This window comes from Peromyscus maniculatus, chromosome 5 (genome assembly GCF_049852395.1).
Source record: "Peromyscus maniculatus bairdii isolate BWxNUB_F1_BW_parent chromosome 5, HU_Pman_BW_mat_3.1, whole genome shotgun sequence".
NCBI classification, from domain to species: Eukaryota; Metazoa; Chordata; class Mammalia; order Rodentia; family Cricetidae; genus Peromyscus; species Peromyscus maniculatus.
In genome coordinates this window covers 47,610,831-47,622,958 of record NC_134856.1, presented here as the reverse complement: position 1 = coordinate 47,622,958, position 12,128 = coordinate 47,610,831, and the positions used below count along the sequence as shown (strand labels likewise).

The 12,128-nt window shown below is 44.6% G+C and overlaps 1 protein-coding gene across 1 annotated transcript in view; it reads right to left on the bottom strand.

Moving 5' to 3' along the window:
• Positions 1 to 5,283: 5,283 nt before the first annotated feature.
• The window catches only part of Vat1l (vesicle amine transport 1 like), a 164,279-nt gene continuing 157,434 nt past the window's right edge, over positions 5,284 to 12,128 (bottom strand). The window contains exons 8-9 of the mRNA XM_006974063.4: positions 9,463 to 9,546; positions 5,284 to 7,770 (exon numbers count right to left, since the gene is read on the bottom strand). Of these exons, the coding sequence (XP_006974125.1) occupies positions 7,672 to 7,770; positions 9,463 to 9,546 (183 nt within the window). The 3' untranslated portion in view covers positions 5,284 to 7,671. The remainder of the gene's footprint in view (positions 7,771 to 9,462; positions 9,547 to 12,128) is intronic.

The window sequence follows — 12,128 nt, the reverse complement described above, 5'->3', positions numbered from 1 at the left end:
CCTCCTACTTACCCTCTCTGTCCAGAAGTCCCAACTATACCTCTTGCCTAACTATTGGCTGTTTAGTTCTCTATTAAACCAATCACAAAAATATATCTTCACAAAGTGTACAAATATCCCACAATAGGAAAACATTTAGTTGGAGCTTTCTTACAGTTTTAGAGGTTTATTCCTTTATCGTCACAGCAGGAAGCATGATGGTGTGCAGGCAGACATGGTGCTGGAGAAAGAGCTGAGAATTCTAAATCTAGATTGGCAGGCAGCAGGAAGAGAATTCCACATTGGCCTGGCTTAAACGTCTGAGACTTCAAAGCCCACCCCCAGTGATATATTTCCTCCAACAACATCATACCTACTCCAGCAAGGCCACATCTCCCAATAACGCCAGTCCCTATGATCCTATGGGTCCACTTTCATTCATACTACCACATTCCATTCCCTGGTCCCCATAGGCTTATAGTTATATCATAATGCAAAATGCATTTAGTCCAACTTCAAAGTCTCCATAGTTTAAGAGCATCTCAAACCTGTAAAAGTCCAAAGTTCAAAGTCTTTTTTGACACTCATGGAAATCTCTTAACTTGTAATACTCTATAAAATCAAAATCAAAAAAGCAGATCACATACTTCCATCATATAATGGCACAAGATATACATTGCCATTCCAAAGTGTAGGGAAAGGAGCATGGTGAGGAAATACTGGACCAAAGCAAAACTGAAAATCAGCTGGGCAAATTCCAAACTTTGCATCTCTATGTCTGATGTCAAAAATACGCTTCAGATCTCCAATTCCTTTAAGCTTTTTTTGACTGTAACACACTTCTTCCTCTTGGGCTGGTTTCATTCTGTTAGCAGCTCTCCTTAGCAGGTATCCCATGACTCTGACATCTCCAACATTTTTGGGTCTCCAAGGCAATCCTTTACAGCTTCACACAATGGCCTCTCTAGGCTTCCATTCAGGGACATCCCTGACATATGCCTGACCTCAGTAGCTTTCCTTAGTCATGGAGGGAGATTCCATAACCCTTTTCTTCTGTCCTTGACTCTAAAATCAGGACCACGTGACTGAGGGTGCCAAGTTCTGCAGCTTGCTGGGGCTGGAACATGGTCCCCTCATTCAAATATATTTTCAACGGCTTTCTGGTTTTGATGATTTGTTTTATTGCCCAATCTTGGCTGTCCTGAAACTTGATCTGTAGAGCTAGCTTGCCTTGAACTTAGAGATCTCCTTGTCTCTTCCTCTGGAGTGCTAGGATTAAAGGAATGCACCACTATACTGGGCTCGAAGCTTTTTTTTAAACTCCTTTTCACAAGTTGGAAACTTAGCTGGGTGGGGTCTTGCCATGAGGTCACCACTCCCTTTATTTTACCCAACATCAGACTTTTCATTAATCTGTTTATCTCCTTGAACACAGGATTTACTTCTAATCCACTTTCTGGTGCTCCTTTTTTCTTGAACTGTAGATTTTGTATTTTTCTTTGCTCAGCTTGCTCCTTTTCATTATAGATCTTTATAAGAGTGAACACTAATAATAATAATATGACAGAGTCAAAACTAGGCTGTTTTGAAATTTCCTCTGGCAATGCCATCATTAATCCAAAACTCTTCAATTTAGTCTCAGGCAGACTTTTAAGACAAGGGCAAAAAGTAGCCACATTCTTAGCCAAAATATCACAGGAACTGTCTCTAGGCTACATACAAATATTTTCTCCTCTGAAATCTCTTGAGCCAGGATCCCACAGCACCACTGTCTTCCATGCTCCTTCCTAGTATAGCCCATTAAGCCCCACTTAAAGTGTTCAACTGCTTTTTTTGGTCCAAAGTCCCAAAGTCCATATTCCTCCAAACAAAAGCATGGTCATGCCTATCACAGTAATACCCTAGTCCCTGGTACCAACTTCTGTCTTAGTTAAGGTTTCTATTGTTATGAAGAGACACCATGACCACAGATACTTTTTATAAAGGAACACGTTTAATTGAGCCTAGCTTAGAGTTTCAGAGGTCTAATCCATTATCATCATGGTGGGAAGCATGGCAGTGTGTAGGTGGACATGGTGCTAGAGAAGCTCAGTGTTCTACATCCAGATCAGCAGGCAGCAGGAATAGAATGCTACACTGGGTGTGGCTGAGCATCCTTAATGTCCACTCCTTTTTTTTTTTTTTTTTTTTTTTTTTCCCTTTGAGACAGGGTTTCTCTGTGTAGCTTTGGAGCCTGTCCTAGAACTCACTCTGTAGGCCAGGCTGGCCTGGAACTCACAGAGATCTGCCTGCCTCTGCCTCCCAGTGCTGGTATTAAAGGCGTGTGCCACCACCGCCTGTTAAAGCCCACTCCTAGTGACACACTTCCTCCAACAAAGCCACACCTACTCTAACAAGGCCACACCTTTCAATAGTGCCAGTTCCTCTGAGCCTATGGGGCCATTTTCTTTCAAACTACCACACCTCTGAATACTGCATGCATCCAGAACCGCATCTTCAATATATGAGACTTTGCGAGGTGTGAGGGGGGAATTTGTATCTAAACCATGACCATACACATCTCCATTTCAATAGGAGAAAATTCAGATGCTAAATCAGTTTTTCCAAAGCATTACTCTCTGTTGGAGAGATTCTAAGGCTTTTGCTCTTGCTCTATGCACTGGAGTTGCGGCACACGCCTGTGCTATGGTTGGTTTAGTCACTCCTGCATAAGTTGCTCCTTTGTTTGGAAGTTTGGATACTTGGTGAAATATTCAGAGGTCATGTTCTCTACCATCTTTGTAGTCAGGGCTTGGCTCAATATATTTGTGACAGAGAATACCAAGTCATCTGTTTCTTCTCGCATAAACAAATTAGGAAACAAGTAAGTATTAGGATCTATAAATTCTCTGTTGTATTAAGACAGAAGGAAAAAGAGTCTTCTAACTTTTCCCCACGTGTCCGTTCTTCTCAGCATTGGCCAGGGCGGATAGAGAAAGGAAGATAATGTTTCCTAAGAGCTTACTCACTTTAAGTTTCAATTCCAGGTGTTGTTTCTGGACTGTGTTTGGATGTGGCTAGGCATACACAGCACCCTTTGAGGGCAGCCGTGAGATCTATATACAGAACAATAGCATTAAATAGGAAAGGATAAATGAGACTGTGAGGGGGAATTCGTATCTAAACACAGTACTGAGACTGTGTCAGACTCCTTGGCAGTGCTGAGGATGTAGCTCAGTTTGGAGTCCTGTCTGGTGGTATGCAGGAGGCTCTGGGTTTGTTGCCCAGCACTGCAGAAACTGGGTGTGGTGGCACATCATTGTAACCCCAGTAATCAGGAGGTGGACGCAGGAGGATCAAAAGTTGGAGGTCATCCTCCACGACAAAGTGAGATTGAAGCTAGCTACTTCAAAGAAACCAAACCAGATAACGAGAAATGTCATGATAGTCTCCTCATCCTTTCTACTTTGTCAGTTGAGACTTATCCGTGTGGCCCATGGATGGGGGCTTGGGGCAATGACTCTGGGTCATCAGCTTCCTGCTGAGAAACATGGGGAAACACTGAACAGTCTCCAGGAGTGAACTCCTCTTTCCTGAGATCCTGGCCCATGCAAAGGTATTTTTATTGATAACCTTGAGAATTTTAGATTGTGAACATGGACATTGTTGAGATTATACAAGCTTTAAAATCAGATTTTTATAGACTACTTGGATGGAAGGCCAGGAGGGGAGCAAAGAGCTTCTCCACACCTGTATTAGTCGCTACAAAGTGAAACAAATTTGCAAGCACAGCCTTGAAATCAAAGGGAAACAGAATCCCTGAAGGAGTTCCAGTGAACAGGAGATGGTGATTGGAAATGCATCATGTTAGAGCTGCTGCAAAGGAAATGTAGCAGTGGGAGTCTGCAAAGGACACTGACACTCAGTTCCCTCCAGTGAGGTTTGTTAGCACGAGAGGGCCTCAAGGGCATCATGGGGCCTCATGGCAGGAGGGAGAGCATTGGATAGAAACAATATCTGGAGATTGATCTGGACATGATGAGGCCTTAGAGGGAAGCAAAGTCTCTCTAAAGCTTTGGAAAGGAGAGAGAGAGAGAGAGAGAGAGAGAGAGAGAGAGAGAGAGAGAGAGAGAGAGAGAGAGAGAGAGAGAGAGAGAGAGAGGAGGAAGAGAGAGAGAGGAGGAAGAGAGAGAGAGGAGGAAGAGAGAGAGAGAGAGAGAGAGAGAGAGAGAGAGAGAGAGAGAGAGAGAGAGAGAGAGAGAAGTGAGCTGTTATGGGAGGGATGGGTGGGTAGAGGGTACAGAGGAGGTTCTTCTGAGATAAGCCTTCAGGACCAAATCCCTCCAAGGAGTCTTGGGCCAATCCCCAGAACAAAGGAAAGATTTGACTTTTTGTAATCTTTTAGAGCTAATGGGAAATTTCACGTCATGTGGCTTAGTTGAGCATCGCCTGGCCTGCGTGATAAAGAGCATGAAGGAGCTAGGTACCATTAACTGAGAGCTGTCAAGTCACAACACAGGCTGCTTCTATATTTTCTGTTCCAGAGAAAATCTGCAGGGAGGTGTGGCCTGACTCAGGCTTTGGCATCTGCTTTGAAGTTGCAGACCGTGTTGAGTTCTGACAGTACCAATGTTTAAAGTGTGAGACAGTGTCCTCGGTGGTTAAGAGCATAGGTTCCCAGAGTGAAAGCCTGGCCGGATCTTGGTGAGTGCTGACTCTGTCATTTACCAGTCATGTGACCTCAGATGGTACTGACACTTCATGTGCTTTGGTCTTTCTGCCCATGCGTGGGTTCAATACCAGACCTGACCTGGCACTGGTGGGAGAGTCAGTGACTTAGCATATGCATTCCTTGGTCTTTCAGGTGCATTCAGTAGGTGTCTCATAAATGCTTGCCATTATCCTCATTGTTACTTTCTATCATGTTTGATATCACCTTTGGTATCATCTGCATGCAATTAAAATTATTTTTGAGACCGGGGCTCACTATGTAGCCCAGGCTAGTCTCAAAATCATCATTTTCCATTCTCTCTGCATACAGGCTTGCATCATTATACCAAGGTACTCGGAGTAGGAGTTTTTTGTTAGTTTGTTGGCTTTTAGGTTCTGTTTGTTCTTTTGAGATGGGGATCTTTTATAGTTCAGGCTGGCCTCAAAGTCATTTAAAAATGCTCATGTCATTTCAGCTTCTTTCTCTATCAGATCTTCAGTTTGTACTTCCTATCTTAGGTGTCCTCCCCCCACTCCCAGTTACCTGCTCCCCATGTTCTCACAGTGAGGCCGCTCACCCAAATACTTACATGGAGTAAAGGATGCCACAAGAGGTTATGCTATGCTGAATACTTTATTTATATTTTTATGTAAACATAATTTGCTTTGTAGGCACAATATAACAATATAACGAAAGCTCTGAAGCCACAGACACATTAGACAATGTTCGGTTCATTCCAATAAAGCTCAACCTTCTGAGAAGCCTTTGTAGCTCCCTTAAGGCAAACAAAGACACTCTTTACACTTCCTCCAGGAAACAACCACGAGAGGGGAAAGAAGGTGCTTAACACAAGAGTCCACAGGATGACTGACTGATTCCAGTTGTCCCTCACCCACCCTCCTGTTCCTCAAGGTGATGCTGGTCACACTCAAGTTTTCGCATTCTGTGTTCTCAGTAGAGGCGGGCTTTCACGTGTAATCAGTGGTTGGGGAGAGGTGCCTTTCTATGCTTCTCTGCTGTACATGACAAGACCATTTGCATTCTGAATGTGAGTCAGGTTCCGTGTTCCCCAGAAGAGAACCTTCCTATGGCCAGTGACCAGAAGGCTATTTCTACACACTAGCAATAGCACTTTGAGAGTGGTCCTCAGGTCTACCCACCCTTGAACATGGTTATGGTGGAAACGTAACTGACTATACAGTATTTAGCAAGGGGCATCATCTCTCTGGATAGCCAAACACTGGAGTGCTAGTCACTCCCCGGAGCTAGGAAATAAAAGTCTGTGGTTGGCATGCTCTTTTAGATATTCCCATCCCCTGGCTTATTGGCTGGTGGTACCTTTTCTCATCTCCATATTTGACTCACACAGTCACAATGAGGAAAGACTCCATTCAGGTAAATATTTGGCATGAAGAAGTCATCATCACAGGTTCAGGATCGAGATAAGGAACATGATGAATGACATGAGACTGGTTACAGAGACTTTGAAAACCAAGCAGGGGACTGCTGAAATGTGTTTGTACCCAGCCCATGGGGGAAAGAGTGGGATCCACCCTAAAGCTTATTAGTGGAGAAGGTGGGCAACACAGGAACCCTCTTAAAGTCTTCAAGAATGTAAGAAAACTTGGAACACCAACTCAAGGTCATAGGGGAGCCCATTAGGTCTTCCAGAAGGCAAAATAAATTCAGGGTGCTGACTGCATGGATGCCTTTTATATCTAGCTTGGTTTGTAAGTGACATATGAACCTTTAGGACAGAAGGACTGGAAGGAGGCACTAAGGAGCCCCACTGAGAAGGAAGAGAGACTCCTTTTCCTTTAAGGTAACTGTTGTCCCTTCAAGGCCCATCAAAAAGCTGGAAAATTGACCAGGGTATGTGATTAAGCAGTTTGGCCCCTGATTTTGAGGGAGCCTGCAAATCAGCACCATGGTTTTGTGTGTTGGAGAGGGGGACCACACACTTGGCATCAGATGCTGGGTAGCCACCAATTTTATCCTTAGTGCTTATTGCACAGTAGAACATGCTTTGGGAAGGCAAAATTAACCAATTGATTTTTCAGCCCCAAATGTGGTTGGTCTTCAAGGGAGCTCTTCCTTGGGAAAGGCATTTCTTGGGCAGGAACTTGGAAATAATCATGGTAATTCTGAAGGCCGAGTGTGAGGGTGAGAACCTAGGTGAGTGTAATGACATCTGAGTTAGGCCTACACATGGTGAGTGTTTTTAGGATTAAATAAACTGTGTGTGGCCACAGGGAGGACTTTGCTCAGGAGACATGGTTTCAGAGGAGGGGTCTCTGTAGCTGGTCTTCAGATAGATGCTGTTGACCCATCTCTATCCTAGAAAGAACCTATACCTGCTTCCCTGGTTTATGGTTTATAAATGAGAACCAGGGACAAGAGTTAAAGAGAGGCTCAAACCTTAAGGTGCAGAGACAAAGGCAGGGGCATGGCCTCTTAGAGGGGGAGTGACAAAGCACAGCTTGGAGAAGTCTGCATGTGTAAGATCTCGAATTCTCCTCCTGGCCTACTCTCTTGCCACTAGCCAAACTGACAAAGTGCCATAGTTAGAGGCATCGCTGATGGCTGGCGGGCAAAGAGTGTCATTGGCCTGAAGAATGATGGGATCTGGACAGGGCTCTGTGACAACACCTTTCAATCAGACGTAGCCTTGTCCATGCCTGGTTTCAGACATTGGGCTCCACGGTCTTGTATTAATTTGCAAGGCTATTCTAAATCTGTCAAGAAGGACCCGAAGAAGGAGGGGTTTGATACGAGGGAGAGGGGAGAGTGGGATACACAGACCAGGAAGGGACACAATACTGCGTGGAATGGGATTGGCACTTAATTCCAAACACAACAGTGATCAACAGCTTCTTAGCTCGGCTGACTGCAGACGAACACGACACGCACTGGACTACAGCATTGGTTCACGGGGGCACAGAGGAGTTCGGATGGCGGCCGTTCTCTTGCCGGCCGTCTTCTACTTTCACAGAGATGAGGTCTTACTGGATGAAGGGCATCCTTTCCTTGTTCTCGCTGTCGCCTTCGTGGTCCTCTTCCTCCTCCCCTGCCTCGCTGGTCTCTGTGCTGTCGTTGGCCATCTGCAATTCAACAGAGGTCGTGATGGAGGTTATGTACCTACTCCCTCGTCATCCCTGAGCATCAGACAGAGCATTGTGGGATGGACCTCTTTCACAGTGTTCATTCCGACAGGGGAAAGTGCCTCTGAGGAACCCTTCTATATCCTTTACTAATACCCACCAAGGCCCTGCAGCTTCCGTTAAGGTCACCTGTAAGCCCTTGAGGCGATCTCATTGGATCCATCCTGAATCTCACAATGCCCTAGATTCAGTTTGACTTCATGCTGTCTTCTTTCATCTAGAAGGGCTGTGGCATCTCCCCTACCACCAATGCTCCAAATACTCATTCTCTACTGTCTCTTTGTCCCTTTGGGTATCAGGGTAAAAATATTTCCAGAAAACAAGCGCAACAATTCAACAGAGGCAGACCTGAACTCATGGCTTGAATGGGGACATTATCTGGCCTTTGATAGGCTCTGCGCCTTGGTCAAGCAACTGTAATCCCAGCCCAAGGGCCATCAGAATCTCATGTGTTCATGGAGATAGGCAGTCCCTCTGCACAGGAAGCCAGTGCCAGCTATTTTGCTTAAATGTAATAGTTGGCCAGGTCAGCTCTAGAGCCTTCTATGCATGGGGCTGAAAGAGACCTATTCAAATGCGCCGCAGGGTATTTGCATGAAAGTCCTGGGACCCTAGCCCCTCTCCCTAACTTCATGCTATCATTTCTCCTTCAACAGTCCCGTGAACTTCGTGAGTATTTAAAAACTCTATCCATATTGTCATCAGCAGCTTGTGTCACAAAGTGCCCCTTCCTTTGACTGTTCTGTACGGAGTGAAATGGCCATTACCCTTGAGCCATGGTATGGCTACAGCAGACCAGGAGCTATTTCTGAAAATACACACTTGGACTGACAGCTATGGATCATTTTAATTCTTTTTCTTGAAAAAGACAGAGACTGACACAAGACTAGTGTGTTAGTAAAGAAACTTAAAACAACAACAAACCTCCATGTTTTCTCTCTCTCTCTCTTTTTTTTTTAGCTTACCCAGAACTCATGACTACCATGGCTAGTCATGCTCAGTGAATGCCTTTCTAGCTGATCTCAGAGAACCTGTCAGTCTCTAGCTCATCAACAGGACCAAAGCTGGAGTGCAAAACAACTTTCCCAGGTTGCAAATGGACTGAGCACCAGGCTTTGAATGCATGCAGTCGGGAGAGTCTGTGCATTGAGGGCTACATCATAGGCCACCCCTCCCCCAAAGCAGCCAGTTTGGCAACAGGTGAATCTGACCTGTTGTATTCTTGTGGATTGCCTGGATATTAGGGTTTTATCTTAATAAATGGAAGTAAATGGAACAGGAGCACCAGGAGCATCCTAGAGGCAGCTGGCACCGTTCTGTTGGGCACAAGCAGTGCGTTGTTTAGAATTAACTAGGAAGTCTTCCCATTGGCAGCAGCCTTAGGGATATAACCGTAAAACAGTCCTTTTCTGTCCATTCCTGTCCGTCCTCACTCAGCAATTTTCCTGTCTTTCTCCATTTTCATCTCAGCCCGTGGCTGATCCCTCATTCTGGAGTCATCTGATCACCTCTAGTTTTTGAAAGCCTGTAAACACTGCCTGTATTTCCTTCTTCATCAGCTGTGCTACACGTGATAATACAGCAATTTGCCTTTGGTGTTGAGCCTGGCAGTTTTCTCTGCATTCCACTCACCAGCGGAGTTGGAGTCTTTTCCACATCTAGAATCAGCTTCCCGATGTTCCCTCGGTCGTGGATGCGCTGCATGGCCTCCTTTACCTGAGACACAAGGAAGACAGAAGCATTCATCAGTGAGATGCCGCTCCTGGAAAACGGGCTTGGAAAAGTCAATCCGCCGGCCTTCCACCAGAGGGCGCTGCAGCTCAAATAGTGGTTCAGACAGCAACTTCTGGGGGGCGCAAATATTTTCATTCGCCTTGCGTCAATTATACACTGTGACTCTCTCCTGTAAGCCCGCGTACTTAAGTTTTACATATCCCTGGCTCATAATTTGGCTAAATAAACCAGTTACCAGGGCTGAACCGCATTTGCGAAATTCCCATGATTTCTAGTTGCTGGGATGAAACTGCTTTCACCCAGCAGGAACTCTCTTCAAAAGAGCATTCTCTCGAGAAAAGAGGATCGATGGTCTCCTTTCCCATATCTGGGTGCTTGTCAGACTCATGAATGTAGGGGACCCTCTCTGAAAGGAGGGCTGTAATACACATTCCTGTTTGTTCGGAGCCTTTCCTTCTGCTGCTGTGTAGGAAGTGAACTGCAGGGGGCGCTGTGGGGATTAATGGAGAAGACACTGAGCCACGTATGTAAAAATTTATAATAGATTGAGTATAAACATTTTTCTTAAAGTCTCACAATTTAAAATATTTTTGTTCCTTCAGCCCACAAAAAAATTGAGTAAATGTTGCTTCAAGGCTAGATGCTATGACGTAAAAAAAAAATTGAAAAGTCAGACATCGTTAACTGCATGTGAGGAACTCAGCCTGTGGCTCTTGGAGAAATGTTTGCTTATTGGAAACTCAAAGGCTTCCATTCATTTGGATCCAAACTCACAGAACCATTAAAATGTTTGTGTTCAAATTGCTTTTCTGGGACTTCAGAGACACAATTCAATTTACGGGAGAAAAACATAAAAGATAATGAGTGTATTGCTTTTAGTGGCAAAACCCTGAGACAGCGTATACGTCCCAGTAAAGGGATGGGTAAATAAACAATGGTTTCTACATTCATCTACCGAATGGAAATGCTGCATAGCTTTTAAGGAAAAGAAAGACATATTCCACTAATTATAAAGGAGACACAGCAGGATCGAATGCTTTTGTAATCCTGCTAAATGAGAAAACCAACAGGCATACTTTTATTTACATCTCTATAAAAATGTAGATATTCTAAAATAACTAGGAAGGCTTGCAGGTGTACTTGGAAAGTTAAGTGGAGGAGAGGTGGACTTTTTAACTCTATTATCCAAATAATGTTATGTGGTAACGTGCTGTCAAAGTCAACGTTTAATATAAATTTTATGCATCTTTCAAATGCAGTGTTTTTTTTTGTTTGTTTGTTTTGTTTTGGTTTGGTTTTTGTTTTTCAAGACAGGGTTTCTCTGTGTAGCTTTGCGCCTTTCCTGGAATTCACTTGGTAGCCCAGGCTGGCCTCGAACTCACAGAGATCCGCCTGCCTCTGCCTCCCGAGTGCTGGGATTAAAGGCGTGCGCCACCACCGCCCGGCCAAATGCAGTGTTTTTGGTCACTTCGTGGTGAGAAAGAATCTCTGTTTTGTAGACTGATAGTGTCCTGTGATTGTTAATTTTTTCGACCCCAATAAACAAACCAGTTGACTCCTTCCATTTATGTAGGGACTTCTGAAGTATTTTCACACTTGGTTATAACAACAGGTAGCACCTTTTCCCTTTGGTATCTGTGGCAGATCGATTCCAAAGCTCTTCATGGAATCCAACATGTATGGGTGCTCTTATATAAAGCAGTGTGGTACGTATCTGCATAGACCCTACATACATTTCCCCATAGACTTTAAGTTCTCTCTAGAACACTTGTAACACCAAATACAACATGACACCGTGCTGTTCTACTATACAGAGAATCATGACATGGAATCAAAGCATGCATGTTCGTGCAAACTCACCCCTCCCCCACATATCCCTCCCCCGCCACCTCAAGTATTTCCTCTTCAAGGTTTGCTGAAACTGCTGATGTAGAATCTGCAGATGAGGCAGGCCCACCATGCTTATTGAAAAGCTCTATATGGTGACAGATAATTGTTGGTATAGCTCTCTGCCCATCATGGGAGTCATGTCCTTGTGTGATTCTCTCCTGTTGAGTATAGGCCGGAGCTAGGGACCCTGCAGAGCACAGCAGATGGGATGGGCTCCTCCTTTCATGATTAAGTTACAGAAGACCACGTCTGTGCTGCAATGACTGTAGTGAGGAATGCTACATTGCCTGGGGCTACCCTATAGAGTCCCTCCATGAGAGAGTCCTAAGACACGCTCCATCCAGTAGTCAGTAAGGAGCTGAGACCCTCAGCTCCTCTGAGGAGTTAAATCTTGCCAACAACCCCTAAAGAACTTAAAAGTAGAATCTTCTCCAACAAGCCCTGAAATGAGATCATATCCTGCTGACATCTTGACTTTAGCCTTGTGGGGATCAAAGGGCCCAGCTAAATCATCCCCAGCTCCTGGTACCCTATCCTGAGCCCATGAAATCACCAATGCTTTAAAGTTCACTGTTTTTTTTTTTTTTAGTGGGAGGGGGGAGTAAATGGGATAATAAAGACTTAACAGACTCCTACCTTGCATATATGTTTAGCTTGCAAGACACAAATAGTGC